This window comes from Alligator mississippiensis, chromosome 5 (assembly GCF_030867095.1).
Source record: "Alligator mississippiensis isolate rAllMis1 chromosome 5, rAllMis1, whole genome shotgun sequence".
Lineage (NCBI taxonomy): Eukaryota > Metazoa > Chordata > Crocodylia > Alligatoridae > Alligator > Alligator mississippiensis.
Window position 1 is genome coordinate 210,874,994 of NC_081828.1, and position 21,719 is coordinate 210,896,712.

Genomic DNA, 21,719 nt, shown 5'->3' on the forward strand with positions numbered 1-21,719 from the left:
TATTAGCTATGTAGGGCTAGAAGGGCCCTCAGGAGGTCATCTACTCCAACCCCCTGCTCAGGGCAGGATCCTCCAGGTCTAAACCGTCCTGGCCAAATGTTTTTTAACCTGCTCTTGAGATCTTCCAGGAAGAAGAGATTTCACAGCCTCTCTAGGGAATCTGTTCCTCCTAATATCCAATCTAAATCTCCCTATTTATAATGTAAGCCCACTGCTACTTGTTCTGTCCCTTAGGGACGTAGTGAATAATGGATTGCCATCCAGTTTACAAACACTGCTTTTGCATTTCAAGACAGTTATCAAAACACCATCAGTTTTCTCTTGTTTAGGTGAAATAAGCCCTGTGCTTCCATGTTGCCTCATATATCATGTTTTCTAGGTGTCGAATGGCTTTTTCTTTTTTTTTTTTTGCGTTCCTCTGGACTCTTCCACTTTGTTCCCACCTCTTTCTCTTAAGCATGGTGCCCGAAACTGGACATAGTACTCCAGATAAGGTCTCATCAAGTACTGAATAAAGTGAAAGAATTGCTTCCCATGACTTAGTCATAGAAAATGAGGGTTGGCAGGGACCTCAGGAGGTCACATCTAGTCCAACCCCTACTCAAAGCAGGACCAGCCCCAACTACATCATCCCAGCCGAGGCTTAAAAACCTCCAAGGATGGAGATTTTGCCACCTCTTTAGGTAACCCATTCCAGTGCTTTATCACCTTGTGAGAAAGTTTTTCCTAATATCCAACCTAAACTTGCCTTGCTGCGACTTGGATATGACACTTTTATTAATACCTCCCAGCATGCTATTAAAATACTCCTTTTGCAACAGTATTTCAGTGTTGATGCATTCAGTATGCAATCTCCTATAGTCCCCAGATCCTGTTCAACAGTACTACAGCCTAGCCAATCCTCTCGTTTCATTTTTGTTCCTTCCTTGCATGGTCCTTGTCACCTGCAAAACAGCAGTACTACCATGGCACCATGAGCAAGTATTAAACCCATTTTCCAGATTTGTAAACAGAGGCTCAGAGAGGTTGCATGATCTGCATGATCTGCTCAGGGTCACTATAGTGAGCCTCCATTTGGCAAAAAGCTCTGTTCAGCTCTATTATCCAGGCAAAGACCCACAGGCCCACGTGCCTGTCTTCAAACCTCACTTCCCCCCATCTCAGTCCAGCTTAAGCCAACTAAAGTACGGCAATGAGATGGCACATATTAGTTTAGTAAAGCCTTTTATTCCAAAAATGAGAAGCAAATCAGAAGAATCCAGTAAAAATCTAGGCTAGAGGTAGATAAGTACAAGGATCGCGTTGCGTGTCGCCCAGAGTATGCATGGAAGGAAATGAGTTGATTAAAAAGAATTACGGGAAAAACTTAATTTATTTATTTTTTTTTTATAAAAAGAAACCTAGGAAAGAACGACAAGTTAAGACCACCAACTCGTATGTTAGATTTTGGAGAGAAGAAGTGCGTTCCCAGGTGAGGTCCACAGTTCTCGCTAGTTCATTAATATTCTTCAGTGATACAATCTGGATTTTAATAAATAAAGACTTAAAAATGTATCAGGGAATTTGAACACCCTCCTGACACACACACACACACACACACACACACACTGTGAACTATACTGGCCTCTTCACAAAGCTGAAAATCTATCTCCCAGTCTCAGCCAACTTCACCTTTTCTTCAAGGGGCTTCTCTACACAAGGGTGGCAGCAGGTCCCGGGCAAACCAGGCCTCAGCATGCCCCACACACCGCTGAGGCTGCTCTCAAGTTCCCAATCTCCTGGGAACCTGAAAGCAGTCACGGGGCCTAAGCCTGGAACAGCTTTGCCAACAAATATCCGGGTTGAGAGCATGCCTGTAGATGCTGATGGATGGGGCTTGCATGGCGTGGGATGTGCTTCGGCCTCTCCTGGCATATGCTCCTGCCCTGGTGTAGACATCTTCTTTCTGATACCAACAGGGCTAGCGATAATGCGGAGTAGTTCGTTAGCACTGCAAACCAAAAGAGCCTTTTCGGCAACGTTAGCAACGTTGCAGAGCTCGTCCCTCTTCTTCCTTTGCGTGCAGGCTGGTGACCTGTAAAAAGAAGGCTACGTTCTTGTGCGAACTACTGATCCTACAAACCATTCGCGGGAGGGCGAGCCTGTGCAACACAGGTGGGCCACTTTTGTAAGTCAAGGCACGGTGAGATCCTGCTGTCCTTTTCAGGAGCTCAAGAAGAGCAATCGATGCAAGTCGTGGTGGTTGCTAACCACTCCAGTGAATCTGTTCCCAGCAGCTGGGGAGTTTAGAAGACTATGACAGGTCTGATGTGTACGGATGCTATTTGGCAGGAGTGAGACCTTATTTTTGCTGTTGTCCTATTTACTAGAAGTCCTGTCTCTGGATACTTTCACCTTACAGTGTTGCAACCTTGCATTCCTCCCTCCTCCCCCAAATAAAACTTATTTCTTTAGAACAAGGCCCATTTCTCAAATGTAGTTGCCAATGTGGCTTAAATGATCCCACAAACCTCACAGAAAGCTCTGAGCATACTCCTGCAGGTGTCTTTAAAAAATAGCCCTTCTGCTTTTGGTGGTGTTGCCATCCCTAGCAACATTTGCAGGAAAACAGCCTCTTTGCTTTCTTAAGAATTCATCTGCTTCTGTTAATTCGTCCCTCCTGAAGTCACTTTTCTGGAGCTGACAAAAAAAATCCCTCAACAGAGTTCACGAAGAGCTTTGTATGATTGGGTTTTTGTGATCGCTGACGTTTGGGAAGTGTCTGTTCCTTATTTGCATGCCTCATGTTTGCAAACATTTGCTCTGCATCATTTGGTTTCTCTCCTGTTCGGAAACAAACTCGTTATTCTGATCAGAGGGCGCACGTTATCCCATGTGATTTGTGATCAATCACACGCGCCAAATGAGCAGTTCCCAAACACTCTGTAACTCGATTATATTCGTGGCAACTGGGTAGTCTTTGCAAGATGCTAACCCAATTATAGAAGTCAGACTTCATTATAGAAGGGAAGAAAACAGGTTACAGTTTTTGGATAGCTTATTCCTACTGTTGTGGTGCCCAGAGATTTGGCTTAATAGGTAGGGGGATTGCTTACTGAGGCTCCAGGAGATATGAGATAACTCTGCATCTCTACATTACAAACTGAGAAGCACAATACAGCCAATCAAGTGTTTTTGGTTGAAGAATATTTGGCACAGAAAGTTGCTTTTACACCCCCCAAATTCTGGAAAACATCTTGTTGTTTCAATATGTTATATCTTTGCATGGATGTGTCAGGTGTTTTGGTTTCCATTGACACCCTTGGCTTGCTATCGAGACGTTCTGTTGCTAATTTCCCTGCGTTGGGACTGGATAAAAGGGAAGGGAATGATTTTTAAATTTATTAGCAAGCTCTGGAATTAGGCGGACGTTGCACAGGCTACCAGGGAAAATCATTTAAAACCTGGCCTGGGGTATGTCCTTTTACAATGGACTGTTGACTACAGCAATTAATAATTTCACCATCTTGAGTCCCCTGTGACGGCAGAGCTCTTTGCCACGGTTAGCAGAATAAAACTGACTTTTTGCAGAGGCTGAAAGAGCAGCATTAGCTACAGGCAGAAGGATGGCAGGTACCATAAGTCTACGAAGAAATCAAGGCTGCTAATACTAAGGAAGGAGACGTATCATTGAGGCCTTGACCCTGCAAATGCTTTCATGCTTGTCTAACTCTTAAGCCCCTCTAAGATGGTTCATGTGCTTAAAATGATGTTCGCCGCACAGCTGGACTGCTGGGGGTTGGACAAGAAGACTTTAGAAGTCCCTTCCAACCATGGGATCCTGTGCTTCATGATGCTGGTATGATTTAGAAGGAATTTAAAGGAACATTTTAGGGATACCGGGAACTCTCTTGGCATGTATGCAGCTGTGGAAGAGTGCCTGGAAGCAAATGTCCCTTGGGACATTCCCTCTAACCCCGTTGATGTGTGATGACTTCAGGAGGGGAGTATGTGAACTCTTAAGGAATAAAGATCCTGCCTCTCATGCAAGTCCTAACACTTTTAACATGAGACAGCAGAAGACAGGACTATTTCCCAAACCACCGTGACCTCTGCCACCATCTCCACTGCATGGGGGATGACGGTGAGAGCAGAATATCCATTGGGATGGCCCAAAGTTGACAAAAAGATGAGGAGTGCATCTGATATACCACTGCTCCCTTCAGCCCAGAGTGGAAAGAAGCTCCTCCATGTTGCGGGGACTCAGTGGGTTTTCGTGGGCTCGTGTTCAGCTGAGACTGGAGCTAGGAAACACTGGCTTCACCTAGCAATCTCAGCAGCATTAATCCATAGGACTAGACGGCAATGGAAGGATAGGTGCTCAACAAGACCTGAAACCATGAAGGGGAAGAGCGCGGGGTGGGGATAAGCAACCCCTCCTTGCATATGCTCTGGGGTCGGCAGGCTGGGCAGCATCACTCCTGTAGGATTGCGCTGTTGGAACTACAGGGTCACAGGACTGTGCCACGTATTTCCTTCTCCGAGGGGTTTTATGCATGTCAGTGCAATGCTAGGGTTAGGAATTCAAATGCAAGGCAGAGAAGACAAGGTGCAGGGCCTTCCAGCAGCCCTAGCAATGCTCCCTTGAGTACACCCCATACTCAGTAAAATGACAGTAAAATGGCTAGGTGCAGGAGTGCCAGAGCTATGTTTAGGGTGGGAATCATGGAGCAGATGCTGCATGGTATCAGTTGGCTGGTTTCCAACAACATCATTCCACTCACTCATATATTGCTGCGGGTCTGAAGCATCTCGGGCCTGCTTTCCCCCTGCGTTACTCCAGGTTTACACCTTGGCACACCCCAGAAGTAACCTGGAAGAAGGCAGTGGTCAGACAGGCTGAGGAACAGCTGTTTCAATTCCTAACCATAGCATTGCGTGGAAGCTGTGTCTGCAGTGACCTGCCTTTATTAAAAAAAATAAAATAATGTCAGTGATCCCAGCGTGAAATAAAAACCACGCAGGAGTTTTTTTTAAAGTGTGATCATCGAGAGCATCAGACTTTGAAAAAAACACTGTCAGCTTCTAGCAGGTGCTCTTTTTCCAGGGCCCCACTCCTGCAATGTGGTCCACACTTGAGAACATCTGCATCCCCTATAGAGCCTCACTAATTTCGATAGGGCTCTGCATGAGCCCCGGGTCCACCCTTATGGGGTCCCTTGGTGTTGTCGTCCTCTCTTTATTGCTCTGTGGAATGAAGGATGCAGAAGATGTTCTCCCAAAGTCTACCTGGGACTCAGGAGGGCAGGCTGAATATGAATTAGTGCTTCTGGTGTCCGCAGCTGAGTGCTAGGGTATGGGCTCTTATCCAGCTTCCACTGAAGCCCATGGGGAGAGTCAGTGTTGCTGACTCTCATAATATTTGGTGTTTTTCCCTCCCTTAAATCTCCAGCTCCTGGAGTCAAGTGCATATATCGGAAATCACAGATTTCATTAAAAAAAATAAGTCAGCTTCTCTCCCACGCGGGGGCAGAGAAAAATTGTAAGCACGATCCCCTGAAGGCTCCTAAGCCAGAAGGCAAATAAAGGCAACCCCCAGTACATTGTTCTTTCGTCCTGAAACCTTGTGGGTTGAAGCCAGCCGTGCCCTTGTTTTCAGGTTGGCTTGACTTTAGGTCGCTCTGGGTTGGCAGCGCCGGGAGTGGGCTCTGGGCTCCCTTTCCTGCATGAGCTACTGGATGACGTTTTTGTAAGCACATCTTGCTCTGCTAGGGACCAGTCATCATGGGACCGGCAGGATCTCGTAGCCGTCTGCATTGACCTCCGTCTTCACCACGATGACGGGCCCGTTGTGCTCGCCCATCTGCTGCTCCCCGCCCGCGTTGGGCCTCTCTGCCGCATCCTTCCCATCCGCAGGAGGGTCCTTCTTCTTCAGGTGGTTCCTCTGGTGCCTCTTGAAGTGCCCCACCGTGGTGTAGCTCTGCCCACAGTCCGAGCAGATGAAGGGACCCCGGCGTGCATGGGTCAGCTGGTGCTTCGTGAGGTTGGCTTTCTGGGAGAAACTTTTGCTGCACTGGACACACTTAAACGGTGCCTCACCCGTGTGGATTCGCTGGTGGGTGATGAGGATCTCTTTCCTCTTGAAGTCCTTCCCGCAGGTGTCGCATTTAAAAGGCCGGTCCTCGGCATGGGAGGGCTGGTGCAGGAGCAGCTGGGCCCGGTCGGGGAAGACGTGCCCGCACTTGTTGCACCGGTTGGGCTCGTACTTGGTGTGGACCCGCTGGTGGGTGATGAGGGCGATTTCCTTGCGGAAGCCGCGGCCGCACACGGGGCAGGGGAACGGCCACTCCTCCCCGGGCTCAGCCTTGTAGTTCTCCCCGCACTTGGAGTACTTGTAGAGCTCCTGGGCTGGCTTGTGCTCCCGGGTGTGGACCCTCTGGTGGGTGGTGAGGGCGATCTTCTGGGTGAAAGCCCTCCCGCAGGCGGCACACTGGAAGGGACGCTCACCCGTGTGCGTCCGGCGGTGCACGATGAGACGGGACTTGTCGATGAAGCTCTTGGGGCAGTCGGCGCACGGGAAAGGGCGCTCGCCTGTGTGGATGCGCCGGTGCACCACCAGCTGCGCCTTCTGCGTGAAGCTCTTCCCACACTCCTCACACCCGAAGGGCCTCTCGGCCGCGTGGAGCCGCTGGTGGCTGGCTAGGTTCTCCTTCGTGCTGAAGCATTTGCCGCACTGGCTGCACCCATGCTCCTTGCCGCCACTGTCCTCAGGGGTGCTCGCAGCCCGCTCGCCCTCAGGGTGCCCATCCAGCTTGGCCCTCTCATGCACCCGGTGGTGCTTGACCAGCGCGATCTTCTGGCGAAAGCCTCTGCCGCAGACGGCGCAGGGGAAGGGGCGGTCCCCGGTGTGGATGCGCCGGTGCACGGTGAGCCGGGACTTGTCGATGAAGCGCTTGCCGCAGTCGGCACACGGGTAGGGCTTCTCACCCGTGTGGATGCGCTGGTGGGTGACCAGCTGGGTGCGCTGGGTGAAGCGCTTGCCGCACGGCCCGCACGCGTAGGGCTTCTCCCCGGTGTGGATGCGCTCGTGCTTGGTCAGCTCCCCCCGCTTGCTGAACGCCTTGCTGCAGACGCCGCACCGGTGCACCCGCTCCTCCGCGTGGGCCCGCTGGTGGTTGGCCAAGTTGCCTTTCTTCGTGAACGTCTTGCCGCACTGGGGACACGTGTAAACCTCGCCTTTCCGTGGCACCGCTGCGGAGGAGTCCACTTGGTGGCCACCACCTGCCCCATTTTCAGCAGGGGGCTTCCCTTCTGTGCCCCCGTGAGCTCCTGCCTCACTGGGGCTCCCCTTAAAAGCCCCCTTCTCCCTGTCATGGACCCTTTGGTGGGCTGTGAGGCCCACCTTCTGGCTAAAGCTCTTCCCACACTCGCTGCACGTGTGGGGCCCCTCACTTGAGTGGTGGCATTTCTGGTGCCGCAGCATCTCCCCTTTGCTGCTGAAGCTGTCCCCGCACTGGGCGCAGACATGGGCATGCACGCGGGCGTGGGTCCTCTGATGGCGGATGAGGTGGATCTTTTGGCGGAAGCCCTTCCGGCACTCGCTGCAGTGATACGGCTCCTCCCCAGTGTGGATTCGCTGGTGGGTCACCAGGATGGACTTCTTCTTGAACGCTTTCCGACACGTGCTGCACCGGAATATCCTCCCCCCGTCCGGCGTGGACTCGGGCACGATGAGCCGCGATGCGTCGCTGGCAAGGGACCCGGGACCGCTACGCCGGCATGCCCCGTCCCTGCTGTGCACCCTCTGATGTTTGATCAGGGTGATCTTCTGGCGGAAAGCCCTGGTGCAGAGCCCGCATTGGAAGGGGCGGTCGTCGGTGTGGATGCGGCAGTGGGCGACCAGCTGAGACTTGTCGGCGAAGCTCTTCTGGCAGCTGCCGCACGGATAGGGTTTCTCACCGGTGTGGATTCGGCGGTGGACGATGAGCTGCGACTTCTGGGTGAAGCTCTTCCCGCAGTCTGCGCAAGGATACGGCCTTTCTCCAGTGTGGATTCTCTGGTGCTCCTTCAGCTGTGACTTGGTGATGAACCTCTTGCCACAGTCGGTGCATGGGAAGGGTCTCTCCCCTGTGTGAGTCCTGAGATGCTTGGTGAGGTCCACCTTCATCTTAAAGCTCTTCTCACATTCAGGGCAGGAGTGGGGCTTCTCCTTCCTAGGGGCTTCCTGAGACACTGAGAGGTCTCCAGCTGGATTTTGGACGTCCTTGCTGCTCTCCTCTTCCATTTTCACGACCTGCTGGATCATTGGCTGAGCTGCTGGGTCAATGCTTCTGTCCTGCTTGTGCCCATCTGCCAGCACCTCCTCCTTGTGGGTCTTTTGATGTGCGGCCAGAACACCCTTATGGTTAAAACTGTCCCCACAAATAGTGCAGGTGTACGACCTCTCCCGGGGGTGTCTGATCAGATCTTCCACCTCAGTGAGCTCCAGCTTAATCACCGTCGGGTTCTCCATCCTTTGGTTTCTTGGAAACTGGGCCTCAGCTGGCAGGGAGTTCATTTAAGGGTCTTTCTTACCGTGGCCTCCAACTCTCTTGGCCTGCCGTGGCTCGAAGGGGTTTGAGACCCAACTGAAGTGCCGACGTCGGTTTTCATTGCCCGCGTTTGGAGAACAGTTCTTGCTTCTTTTCATGGATCCTTAAATCGCTGGGTGGAAAAAAAGAGAAAATCAGTCAAATGCTGTTTCGAAGGCAGATGGGCGAAGAAGAGTCAGGGCTGTGGTTGTACATTTAGATCAGTATATTTAATGAAGGAACCTGTTAGTTTTCAATTTGACTATAACTGAACTATTGCGAATAGTCGGGATCCTACGGGAGCGCTCGAACGGGCTTCTACTGCCCCAGTTTTTATAGGAGGGAAATGCACAGGCTGCGATTTCTCTTGCTGTGCACTGCTATGACAGCGTTGTAGCCAAGCACTTGTTTCAAAGATGTAAGCACTGACCCCACACGGGCCCTTTGGGACGGTGATTGTGCAGGACCAAGCACTGCTACCTCAAGTCCCTCCGTACAGATGGGACGTGAGAGCGCTGCACCTGCACCTGCCCCCCACGCTGCAGACGGGAGTGGTGTCATGAGGCTGTTTGAGAGAGGAGGGCCGGGACGCACTGGGCTGCCCGTGCCCCTGGGACTAGCAGTCCTGCTGCATGCGTGGTGGTATGCAAAGGTGAAATAGGTAGCATGCAGCTGGATGGGCCAAAGGATTCACTTCCCAGGGGCCATAGGAGAGCATATGCTGTAAAACCCAGGTGAAGCTGCCTCCATGGAACAACTCCAGCTGTGTATGCCCCCCTCCTTGCTGAGCGACCCATTCTCTATTCACCTCTGCGTGACTATTCATCTGGCCGGCGGAGCAGCACAGAGGCCTGGGGAGGATTGCATGGCACGGCTTCCTCTTCATTAGCCTTCTTTCTCATCACATGCCACAGCAAGGAACCCAGCAGCAGCGTATCTTAGTGGCAAGCATGCAAGACATGCTAGTCCAAATGGCCCCATGCCGCTTCTTCCAGTAAGTCATGGGAACGCTGCAGACCCCCGACCCTAGTAGACCTGCGTGGCGTGATGAGCTTCATCTCAGAGGTCCCGTGCTTTTCGTCACACCCCTCTGCCTGCGAGTTTGTTTTTAATGCACACCAAAAACCCCCCGAAGACTAGCAACAGCAGGCAGCAAGCGAGAGCAATGGCCAGAAGCCCGGGTCTGTCTCTCAGCTGCAAGCACAGCCCACAGTAAGCAGAAATGAAACTAGCACTTACGCCCCCAATGTGCCCAGTCTGGCTAAAAGCAGCCTCCCAGCAGGCACCCAAGTGATTCAAAGCAAAGGTGGAGGAGTCTGGGGGGGCTGGGGTATCTGAGGGCCACTGGCTTCTCGGACACAGGGGATAGCTAATTCCTCCTCCCTCCTGCAAGCTAAGTGGGAAACTAAGCGAGGCTCAGACTTACCAGCTGATAAAAAAGACAGAGCCCAGACAGGGGATGGGGGAATGACCCCTTTCCCCCTCCCCTCCCTCTGCTGAGAGCAGGAGCTGGAGGAGTCATCCCATTCACCAGCAGTAGTAGGCTCTTATCCTCTTAGATCAGTGGTTCTCAATCTTTTCTAAAGCTGAAGTCTTCCTTCAAGAAATGCCAGCTCATAGCTTTCACCTGTTCATTCACAGACATTTAGGGCCGGAAGGGACCTCGCGAGATCAGTTCTTGACTGTGGAGAGCGATTCGACTCAGAAAGACCCTGGCAGGGCACAATGTCGTGGACACTATGGATTCCTACTTGAAATCTCGGAGTTCGTCTTGTGAATCAGGCGCAGGGGATTGCACACCTAATGGTGCTAATATTGTGCAGCACTCAGCGGCACCCTTAAAAGGATCTCACGCCACCTCAGGGTGCTTCAGCACCCTCCTTGAGAATCACTGGGCTAGATGCATCAGATACATTAGTGAAGGGAAACCAGCCCCTGCTGAACCAGGTGGGAACGATACCCTGGGAAGAGCCGCTCTTGCAGGCAGTGGGTTCAAGGAGGTGTCGGGGGGGGGGTGTCTACAGGTGCACATTTAATGTGCATTAGCTCGATTTAAGGCACATCTACGTGTGCATGCCCTTAATGCACCTTAAAAATGGTGATTTAAGGCTATTCGAGCCTATATTTGATACGTGCATAAAGCAGGTATGAAATTTATGTGCGAATACCTAAATCGCATTAGTGAACAGGTAGATGCACTAATGTGCATTAATGCAGCATGTATCCATTGACTTGGGAGTAACGTGAGTCCCAAGTCTGTCTGCATACCCACGTTCATGTGCATTAGCATGTGCATGTGTGGACGCGCTCTGGAAGCCTAGCTGGGCACCTCACTCCTCAAGTGCCATATGGCCCTTAAAGTGCCACACTCCTTGGATCCCTTCTCTGGATGGTTCATATCTAAGACCATGAAGGAAGAGCCCTTCCCAGTCTGCACTCCCAGCAGCCAGGCTCCCTCAGCTGGCTCCGCTGCAGAGCGCCAGCCGTCTCAGCTTCCCTCTCCCGGTCTTGTTTGATCACCTGGCGATAAGCCTCATGCCACATAGGTCACTCCGTGGTGGAGCATTTGGGGACCTTTGCACAAGCATCTGGGATCCCGAGGCACTTCTCCAAAGCACGGGAGCCACCTTTGCCCTGCAAACTTGTGTTGTTTGTGGTCTGCTCCCCTCCACCCCAGAAGCAGCTGCATTTCACCAGCGCGGTGGGAGTTTAGTCTGGGAAGCATTTGTGGGGGCACTAGGTGTTTGGAGCTCCATCCCCAGCGGCTGGATCACTCGCTCTGCTTTCTTGCTCACTGTGTGACTGCCCTGATCTCCCCTCTCGCTCACACTCACACGCACCCACACAGCAGCTTCGGCAAAGCACGTCACCTTTGTCTGATGCCTGAGACTCCCTCCCTGCAGCCAGCGCTCGCAGGGCAGGGTGGAATTTCCCCAGAGCATCGTTTCAGACTGCCCTTCCAAGCTCAGTTTCCCTTGCTGTGCTTTTCTTTTTTTCTCTCCTTTTTTTTTTTAACCTACCCAAACCAACAGGAGGTTCTGCATTTTCACAGGGAAGCGGAGAGCTGGGAACCCCGGCTGTGATCGCTTGCAAAATCCCAGCAGCCGGGTAAGGGGACGGATTCCAAGCTGCAAAATGTTTCTGCCTTAAAACCAACCTGTTTCAACACTGGTTTCACGGCAGCCACCAAAACTTCCAGCCATTTCCTGGTTCAGCCCGGTGCCTGTCCTGGGCTGCTGCAAACATGCACAGAAGTTTTCTGTGCGGGTCTCCCCAAAGATCTCAGAGTAGCCATGTCCTTACCTGCGTCTCCTTTCCTTCAGCGGGAAGGTTTGAATTCAGCGATTGTCATTGCCCAGATTTCCCCCTTTCCACACACTTTTGTCTCATCATCTTCTTCTCCCACTTACTTCTCTAATGTCTGCTGTGCTGACTCACAGGAAGTCTGTGTCAGTGATGTAAAAACTACCGGGGGGAGGGAAATCGGAGAAAGAGGAGCTGATGCCAGGAGAAGAGGGGTTAGGAAGTGGGAAGAGCTGGCAGAATCTGAATGGGCTGCAATAGAGGCACGCCGCTTGGCCGGCCAGCCTGGGATGCCCCCTGGTACCACCGCCTCGCTCAGATGCTGCTCGCGGGGGGCATGCTCGCTGGCAAGGCCCTGCTGGGAGATGTAGTCCTGATGAGGCAGGGAGCCCACCGCTTGCAGTTTTGCATTAGAGGCTTGGCAGCCTGTATGGGAAGGGTCAGCCAGGCAGGAAGCGGGCTTAACCAGCTGCATTAGGAGCGCCCCAGGCCTGTTTCGGCTCCTGGAGCTGCATGCAAAAAAATGTATCCTGTATTGGCTTGTTGTTGCGGGGTCAGGTGCAGGGCTCGGGCTGGAAGGAGACTTGGCCCCTGCAAAAGGGGAGTTCTTGCAGCCCGAGGGCTGTGTCCTCATGAGAGCAAGCCTTTGAAAGCTGCCTGGGTAAGGGGTGAAATAATAATGTTTGGCGCTTCTACAGGGCTTGAAGCACTTTGCAAAGGCGCATGGGGAAAGGTCGGTGAAGGGACATGAACAAGGTCAGCCAGTGAGTCAGTGGCAGAGCACAGATCCTCAGCCTCATCTGTGGGCAAGGCTTGTATCACGGGGCATTGTATCACAGGTCATGGGTGTCTAGGAAATCATTTGACAGAGCAAGGAGCGACGGTCTGAAGTTGCAGCAAGGGACGTTTAGGTTGGATATTAGGAAAAACTTTCTCACTAGGAGAGTGGTGAGGCACTGAAACGGTTTACCCAGAGAGGTGGTGGGCTCTCCATGCTTGGAGGTTTTTAAGCCCTGGCTAGACAAAACCTTGGCTGGGATGATTTAGTTGGGGACAGTCCTGCTTTGAGCAGAGGGTTGGACTAGATGGGACCTCCTGCGGTCCCTTCCAACCCTCATTTTCTGTGATTATATGATTTCCTGGCAGTGACTAAGGGGACACAGCAGGGCAAGGGCAGAGCTGGGAATTGAACCCAGGTGTCCTGCAGGGTCACTTTGGAGGGTTTTCTATCTAGCCCCCTTACTTTCCTAGCAGGCAATATTGCTCCCTAAAAGCTTAATCCACCGAGTGGAATGACTGGTTGCCAAGGGCTTTGAATGAGCCCCAGGTGGACGGGTTCAGGCACCCCTTCCTCACACAGGTGAGTGGGAGGCCGCACTCCTGCAAGACTTGTGCAGCTGCTGAACTTTACACCCAGGAGTAATCCCACTGAAAGCAACTGGGTTACTCAGATGTGTAAAGTCGAAGAACTGAGTCTGCGTGCAGGACTGGGGCTTGCCACCGTCTCCCTGCAGGGGATGGGTCACCTGGAAGCCCCTTCCAACCTCCGATTGTAGGAGTCCTACAGCCCCGAATGCGGGACGGCGATGAAATCCTCCCTGAGAATCTCAGCTTTCATTAACTAATCAGTCTGTTTCTAGCTCTCATGGTTGCTGGGGCACGTAAAACAAGTGCAGCCACCAGCGGCACAGGGAAAGAACCCCTAATTATTCCTGTAGTGCCTTGAGATTTTTTTTGGATGATGGAAACAGATTATATACCAATTCCTGCCGGCGCCAAGAGGCCATTTGTGTAAGCGGTGCTCGCTGTGAGTCTGGGATGTATTATCAGGCCCTGCAGATCCAATTGTTGCAGGATGACTGGAAGGCAATGATTCACGGTGCTAATGTTAATATATGTGCCCGAGTGCATAAGGACAACTTTAATTTGTAGCCTGCTACCTCTGGCACTGCATCGGGAATCCTGGACTCTGGGTCTGCTACTGGGCTTTCTTTTGTTTCCCTGTCTGTATATGGTGCATTATCTACCGTGCCTTCTGTATAATGGGAACAATGTTCCCAACCTTCTGGGTAAAGCACTTTGGGATCTACAGGTGAAAAATGCTAAGATTTTTATTGCTCATTTCTATTGATTCCAGATGCCACCAAGAGTTTTACCGAGTCTGTTGTAGTCCCTGGTGGCGGGATTGCTCTTGCAGCCCAGACATCTCTTGTCTGCTTGCTGCTAATTTTTTCAATGCCGGTGATGTCAGGAGGCTGGAGGGAAAGAAGGAGATCGCTTTTCCGAGCCGGGGCATTGCAACAAGCATAGCCTCTCACTCCAGGGACCAGCTCCTAGCACTATCGTTTGCGCTCCTCATTTGTGAATGATTTCCTCTATATAAAAAGCTTTTGCCAAAGTTTTCTTTTCCCCGCTTAAGTCCCCAATGATTCGATCACGCTTTCTAGAATTAGTTAAAAGACAAACAGATCCCTGAATCTTCTTTACTAGGATGAAATCATGCCTAGCAGATGATTCCAGGATCTTTGGGGAACGATGTTTTTGCTTTTGGAGGAACAGACTGGGAATCGCTGAGTTGGGCACGGGCACGAGCGTCTCATGCGATCTTGCGTGGAGCCAGTTCTGTACCGCAGGTTCCCCATCCTTAAAATTGGGCTAACATTCCCAAGTCTTCATTGCAGGTCTACAAAACTGGTTTAGAAGGACACTCTTGTCATTAGCTGATTTTTGAAGAATTGCTCAAATCAGCCTAAAGCCTGTCTTTTCCTTTTGACCACAAAACCAGCTTTCTCGGCCTGCCTGTATTTTGTACTCAACTCTGCCAGTGTCTCCTCTTTAGCCTATTCCTCCCCCTCTCCCCTTGCCCGTAGTATGACTTTATTAGTCCTCATTTTCATTAAAAATTACCCATTGGGATCCACATAATCAAATACTTTGCTGAAGTCAGATAGATGAGCTCTACTTGCTGTCTGCTCTACTTAAGTCAGACAGATGAGCTCTACCTCTATCTAGAAAATCAGGTGTTTTACCAAGGAAGGCATCAGTTTGCCACGATCTACCTTTGGTAAACCCAAAGTTGTATTTTACTCAGTTTTCCATGTGCTCAGTAGTGCTTTCAGTAGTGCCAGCACTTAAAGATGAAGGGGCTTAAAGTTGAAGGCTCCCGGCTAGGGGGGTCTTGCCCCTCTGCTCAGAGTCAGACCGATCACCATCGTTGGGGTCAGGGAGGAATTTTACCCCATGGTTGGATTCGTTAGAGGGTAGATTATGGATCTGTATGGGAGGGTTTGGATAGGGAGGATCCTACCTCCGGCACGGGGTTGGACTAGATGACTCTGGAGGTCCCATCCAGCCCCACTTCTCTGATTCTGTGATTCTAGTACATTTATTTCCCTTCCAATATGGAAAGATATGTTTCAGCACAAGAAGCATAAAACATCTTTATACTCTAGTGACTTAATTCTCAAAGGGCCTTGACTTTACCAGTATTGTTAAAATGCTGCAAAGTGAATAAAGGAAATTGGGAATAATCATTTTGAAACTTTTTTTTTTTTTTAATTCCGGAAGTAGAGTGTTTTGAGCGGAGGTTTACTAACACAGGGCAGTCAGACAGGGACAAGGGTTGTGGCAAGGCTGGTACGAATCAATATAATGTAACCCATTTTCCAGATCTGTTTGGAAAAACTGCATTGTCGGTTGTGTCTTCCTGTCTCAACATCCAGTGATAAGGCAGTGAGCCTCCTAAATCGGACACACAGAGCCACATTGCTTGTCCTGCGAGTTTTGCAAGGTATTTGAATGCCCAGGCAGGGCAGAGGGGTTATAATTGGGGGAGGCATCATTTTAGTCCCACTGCCAGCTTTGCAGAGGATGATGCCCAGTGGAATGGGTACGAGGGCAATTAAAAAGTGGTTCAGTCCCAGCTCTGTCCTAGGCACCCCCCACTACCCATCTGGATTTGGGAATGAGCAGGGGATTTTTGAAGGTGGTTTTTGACACAACCACATTGCCTGGGGCAGGGACGGGCATCTGCAGCATGGGTCCCACGAGTGGCACAGGCAGCTTCTGTGTGGCACTGGCAGATTGGGGAGGTGGCGCAGCAGCAGACGGGGCAGGGAGCAGAAAGCAAAGCAGCAGATGGAGTAGGAAGCACAAAGCAAAATGCAGAGCAGCAGGGAAAAGGGATCAAAGTGGCACTTGCAAAGAGCGCTGGGCTAAATTGTAACATGCCTGCCAGGAAGGTTGGTCCTCACTGGCCTGGCTCTGCAGGGGCCCACAGAAATTTTCCGGGGTGCTGAGAAACCCCCTGATAAGAGGGTGGAACTGCTAGGAAAGGGAGTCCAAAGGTATTAAATACAGAGGTGGGAAAGATGGGGAGGTTGCAGGGGGAACTGCTGCAAGGACGAACGGTTTCTGCTGCCTGCTTCAGGGACAGTATTGGCTTTGCTTTGTGAGCGGACTTGCAGAATAAAAGACGCCCTGCAGCCAAGGGCTGATATGGTGTAGCACTGCCTTTTCTCTCCCTGCACTGATGAGATGCATATTTGCATATGCCAATAAACAAATGACATGCCTACTAAGGAAACTGGGATGGTGAGGGTGGAGCAATGGGAAGGCAAGCTGTTTTCAGACCCCACTGGAAAGCAGCTGCCGGGTTGGAGCAGGTGGCACGGCATTAAGAAGGAGGGGTTCCAGCCACACGACCTTGGAGGCTGCCCCTTGTGCTAGTGGTGACCCCTTCCTGTCCTCAAAGGAGGCAAGGCCCCAGGAAGTGTGGGGCAGGGGCTGTGGGATCCTGCCTACCTAGCCAGCGCCTTCTCCAGTCTTGATCCCCACCTTTGCAATCCAGGCAGCCAAGGAATCCACCAGACGGAGGTGTTTTCTCATTGTCAGACTTTGACGCCTTCAGAAGAAGTGGCCTGTGCGCCTGTCTGCAAGCAGCAGGTTGTGTCTCTCCCCCAGCTCGAACACCGCCCGCTCAGGCGCTTTGCAGACATCGCATGAAGCACGAGGGCATCGGCTGCTGGGGGGGCTCTGGCAGCCGGCAGGTGTGAGAGTGTCTTGGTGCCCACAGCAGTCGTGCACCGGTTCTGCTCCTTCAAAGAGGACTGAGAGCCCGAGCCCTGCTCCTGTCCCTTTCCCCTCCTCTTCTTCCTCTCCCGGGTGCTCTTGCAAACCTCCCAACCAAAGCAGTCGACCCCTTATTGGATTTTATAACAGTGCAAGGGGAGGAAAAAACCCATCACACGCACAAATGGAAAGACCCAGCCAGAGGTCTTTATCCTCCACGCGACCTTCAGTTATTTTCTACACCAGGACCGAGGCTATGATTGTGCCACAGCTATTTTTCATAAATCTCATAGAGTTGGGGCAGAAAGGGCAGCGTCCAGGGGAAACGTTACCAGGCTTGTTTCCAGCCGCCAGCTCCTAATCTCACCAAGTGTATCGTCCTACTCTGGACCTCCCGTTGTTACCAAATTTGCCCATTACTTTGGGGTGTGCTCATTTATTAGGGATAGTTTCTAGGGTCTTGGTGATTCTGTCAAAGTGCTGCTTGTGTTACTATACGGAGCTGTATTTCTCCCTTCTGCAAGCCCTCAACCCCAATGGAGCTATCTTGCAGGACTCAGTCTCAATGGGACTGGGTTCCTCCAGTCACCAAATCAGTCATACACACAAACACACACAAATTAACGTGACACGCCTGATCTGGCCGGGCTGATCAGCATGGACAGGCTGACACCCTCATATGCCAAGAATCAGTTCATAAGAGCAACAATAAAATGCAGTCAGACACAAGCACACCGGTGAACAGAATCCCTCTGAATCCGGCTGGGTGTCCAGCTGACACCCTCATGGGCCAGCATTCAGTTCATAAGGGCACGTCTGAGCCAAACTGGGTCAATCAGCCTGTACAAGCTGATCCCCTTATGTGTTTCAAACTCAGCACGTCCCAATCTTTGGCCTCTTGATGAGCAGACCCCACAATAATTTAGGCTTCACAGGGATCTTTAGCATAGGTAAAAGAAGCGTTGCTGCAGAGCACAGGAGGAAAAAGAAGCAGAGAAGGAAAAAATATACCCAATTACTACTAGTTTGCCTATAAAAGTTATTTATTGCTAAGCATATGAAATATATATAGTACTAGTAGTAATAGACATGCAAAAGAAAAACAAACACAAACAATGACAATACTACCCTGGTTTCACTAAGTATTTGGGGAAACTCAGCTCAAGTAATACAGTGCAAGTTCAGAAGTTTATGCCTAGACAGACGAGAGAGAACGCTGGGGTCTCACCTAGTCCACGGTACTCAGGCTGCAAAGCTGACAGGCACAGTCCGTAGCACAATCCTTGAAGGGAGATGATCTGTTCTTCCAGCGTCCCAAGAATGACAGGGGATGGTGTCAGCACAGGAGTTTTCTTCTTCTTTCCTTTTCTCCCTCTTTCCTCCTGCTTCTTCTTTTTCTTTCTCTTTCTTCTTTTTCTTTTTTTTTTCCTCTTTCCTCCTGCTTCTTCCTTTTCTTTCTTTCTCTTTTTTTTTTTCCTCTTAAGCACACACACTTACAGATTTTTATACCCTCAGTTCAGCTGCTTCAAAGCACCCTCAGTAGTGTAAATCATTGTCTTTTCTATTGACAAGGGGTTATCTGGTTTGGACCATCTCAGGAAACTGATTGATAATCAGGAAACACTTAAGATTAGGGAGTAACCCAAATACTTGGGAGCCAGCTTGAGATTCCCATGGATGGCAGATATCCTGATGGGATATCTCATGGTTTCTTCAGGAACAATAGATAGCTTGCAGCATCAGGATTTTGGATTTTTACTTGTTGTGCACAAGCCTCAGCTTAGCATGACTTTTCCAGATTTTACTATAGTCTTTTAACAGACTTAAAGCAATTATTGGGGTGCTCATAACCTTTTGTGGAGAGGACTCCCACCAGTCGTCTCGGGAAAGATACGACAACACCTGGGATTAGGGCTCCAGCAGGCTGGATGCTGTGATGAACCCTTAACCATTGTTCCAGTGTTGCCCGTACCCCCTCGGACTCGGTCTCTTGCCTCAGCATTCCCTAACCCGGCAACCGAGTTTTAGTTAATCAAGTTTAAAGAGGCCTCCCATAGTGGGACCGGGGAATGTACGGCCCGAGATGCCTATTAAACTTAGAGCTGTGTGTGTGTGTGTCTGGGGGGAGAAAAGTCCTTAGCAAATCCAGATTAGAACTGGTCTGATAAATGCTGAGCTGGGTGTGTGTGAACATGGGTTGATTAACATTGGAAGCACAGATTCCCCATCATGCAGCGCTCTCCTGCTTCTCTGGTCCCAGAATTCACTGCAGTCTCTGCTTCAGGCTTTCTGTTCTCCATCTCTCATGTAAATGAATGGTCATCTGGTTCCATCTCAGATGCAGATGAGACCGAGGGCAGTTGTTCACTCTTATCGCCCTTATCTGGAGAGTTTTAGGTGCGTCTCTCACTGCATCTTAATCAGTTTCGTTTAGGTAGGGGGGGGGGGGGGGTGAGTCCTTGTGAGTCAGACAGACTGCATCCTGTGCCAGGGTTGCCCAAGAACACAGAGCTGAGGCGTAACACCGACCCCTCCGTTCACCAGACCCACCACCCTCATCCCCAGCTCTGCCCAGTCCAGGATGCAAACTGCATGCAGCTTGGGTCCTGGACGGCCAGAGCGGGTGCTGGATCTGTGATGGTGGGAGAGAGCTATAGGTCTGATCTGGCCAGCAGGGCTGCCCCTGCATCATTCCTCGGGTGTGTGAATTGGTCCGGCATCACTCATCCGGCCCGTGGGATAGATGTGTTGGACACCCCTACTACAGGGGCACCTGTATGATCTCACACATCACAACGAGATTCTCCACCGCCACCGTGGTGTACGGCCTGGCCTCGGCGCATAACGCCCAGTGCTGGTTGAGGCTGGACTTGCAGGTGAAGCTCTTCCCGCACCGGAGGCAGACCTAGGGTCTCTCTCCAGCGTGGCCCAGCTGGTGCCTCCTCAGGTGCCCGAGGGCACCGTAGCTCTCCCCACATTGGGTGCAGATGAAGGGGCGCTGGCGGGCGCGGATGAGCCGGTGCCTGGCGAGGTTGGCCTTCTGGCAGAAGACCTCGCTGCACTGCGAGCACGGGCAGAGCTTTTCTTGGGTGTGGACCCACTGGTGCATGAGGAGGGTGAAACCCCTTCTGCAGTCCAGGCAGGCAAACAGCGTGTGCCCACCTGTGTGCTGGGAGCTGGGACTTGTCGGCAAAGCGCTTGGGGCAGTGGGCACGCAGGTGCAGGTGCGCTGGTGGGCGAGGACGTCGGCTCTCTGTGCAAAGCACTTGCTGCATGTGGCGCATGGGTATGGCCTCTCGCCCGTGTGCGTCTGCTTGTGCTGGGCCAGCTGGGACCTCTTGAAGAAGCGCTTGGGGCAGCAGCCACTCGCCCCGGTGTCTGCGCTGGTGCTTGCTGAGGTTGTCTTTCCTGCTGAAGCCCTTCCCGCAGTCGGGGCAGACGTGTGCCATCCTTCTCCTCAAGCCTCCCCTGGTGCTGGAGGGAGCTCCTTGCCAGCTTTCCTCCTCTACTTCATGTTGCACTTGTGTTTCTCCTAGGCTGGCCAGGTGCCTCAGACCCTCGTCTCATCAGGGGCCTTGGCTGGACCATGACACCTCCTGACCCGTTTTAGGGGTGGCCTCTTGTCACATCTCCCTGGCCCCCGGCTTCTGGGACGGGCTGTCTCCTGTGGGTCCTCGGATGGGCCGTGAGATTCCCTCCCGAATAAAGCATCTCGCACATTTAGCACACGCGTGCACTCTTTGTTCCCTGTCCACGGTGCCAGAGCTCTTCTTCTCTCCATCACACCCACCTGGTGGGGGTGTCAAACCTCTCTTCTGCTCACGTCTTTCCCTACCGTTGGAGCAAGCGCCTGGTCTTTCTGTTGCCTCCAGTTGTGCATTTTCCATTGCAGCAATGCCCTCCCTCCCATTTGCTACACAGATAGCATAGCTTTGCTCTCAGCTTTGCCTGGACGCCAGGCTGGGCTGGATGCTTCGCTGGCAGGGAGTAGCTTGGTCACATGTGTTTTCTGCCAGGTTGTCTTCTTCGTTGGCCTCTTCCTCACTCGTGGAGGTTTTCAGCTGGCCTTGGTGTACTCTCACTTCTCCTTCCATGTTTCATTTCCCAGTTGGGTACCTATTTTTGGCATGTTCCTCTCAATGCTTCTCCTTATTTTTTTTTTTTTTAATCTTTAGGCTTTAATCTGTTAGATGAATAACAAAATACAATTGGTTCAGAGGCTGCTGACCAAGAATAGTCCATATTTAGAAACCTGGGGTTGGGGGAACATCTCAGAGTAGTCATAAATGAAGAGCAGTAGCTGGAGCCACCCCCATGTAGATGAGGACTAGGCGTCAGGACTCCCGGCTCCTCTTTGCAACTTTGCTGCTCACTTGCTTTGTGCTGTGCAGGTCACTTCTCTTCTTGCTGCCTTTGCTTCCCTCTCCAGAGCAGAAACAAGGCAGAGAGAAGAGGGGGGAAAGGTGGTATTTATCATAATTTGCAGATTAGGAACTGAATCAAAGAAAGATTAAGGATGAAATCTGGGCCCCTTTGAAGTTAATGGGAGCTTTGCAGCTGTTGTCAATGGAGTCGCCATTTCCCCTCTATACGGCTTGCCCAGTCGCAAGCAAAGTCTAGGAACCGAGAGCTGAACTAGGATCCCTACAGCCCAGCAAAACCATATCCCGCTATAATATGAGTGGTCTCAAAAGACATTTGTTCATGTTTTATTGAGTCCTTCAACATTTCACACTCAGCCCAAAAGTGCCTGGAGTTTGCAAGCTGTAACAGTGCAGCAGAAGAGGCAGCCTGTAT

The 21,719-nt window shown here is 51.4% G+C and overlaps 1 protein-coding gene across 1 annotated transcript; it reads right to left on the minus strand.

Annotated features, from left to right (window-relative positions):
* Positions 1-1,207: 1,207 nt before the first annotated feature.
* On the minus strand, positions 1,208-12,152 carry LOC109286158 (zinc finger protein 585A-like). The gene is made up of 2 exons (XM_059729224.1): positions 11,853-12,152; positions 1,208-8,682 (listed from the first exon to the last, which is right to left on the minus strand). Exon 2 carries the CDS (start codon positions 8,534-8,536, stop codon positions 5,762-5,764), a length of 2,775 nt encoding a protein of 924 aa, XP_059585207.1. The 5' UTR covers positions 8,537-8,682; positions 11,853-12,152; the 3' UTR covers positions 1,208-5,761.
* Between the last annotated feature and the right edge of the window lie 9,567 nt (positions 12,153-21,719).

Bases quoted from the DNA above. Each gene is read 5' to 3' on its own strand.
- LOC109286158 (XM_059729224.1), bottom strand. From the start codon at position 8,536: ATGAACTCCCTGCCAGCTGAGGCCCAGTTTCCAAGAAACCAAAGGATG.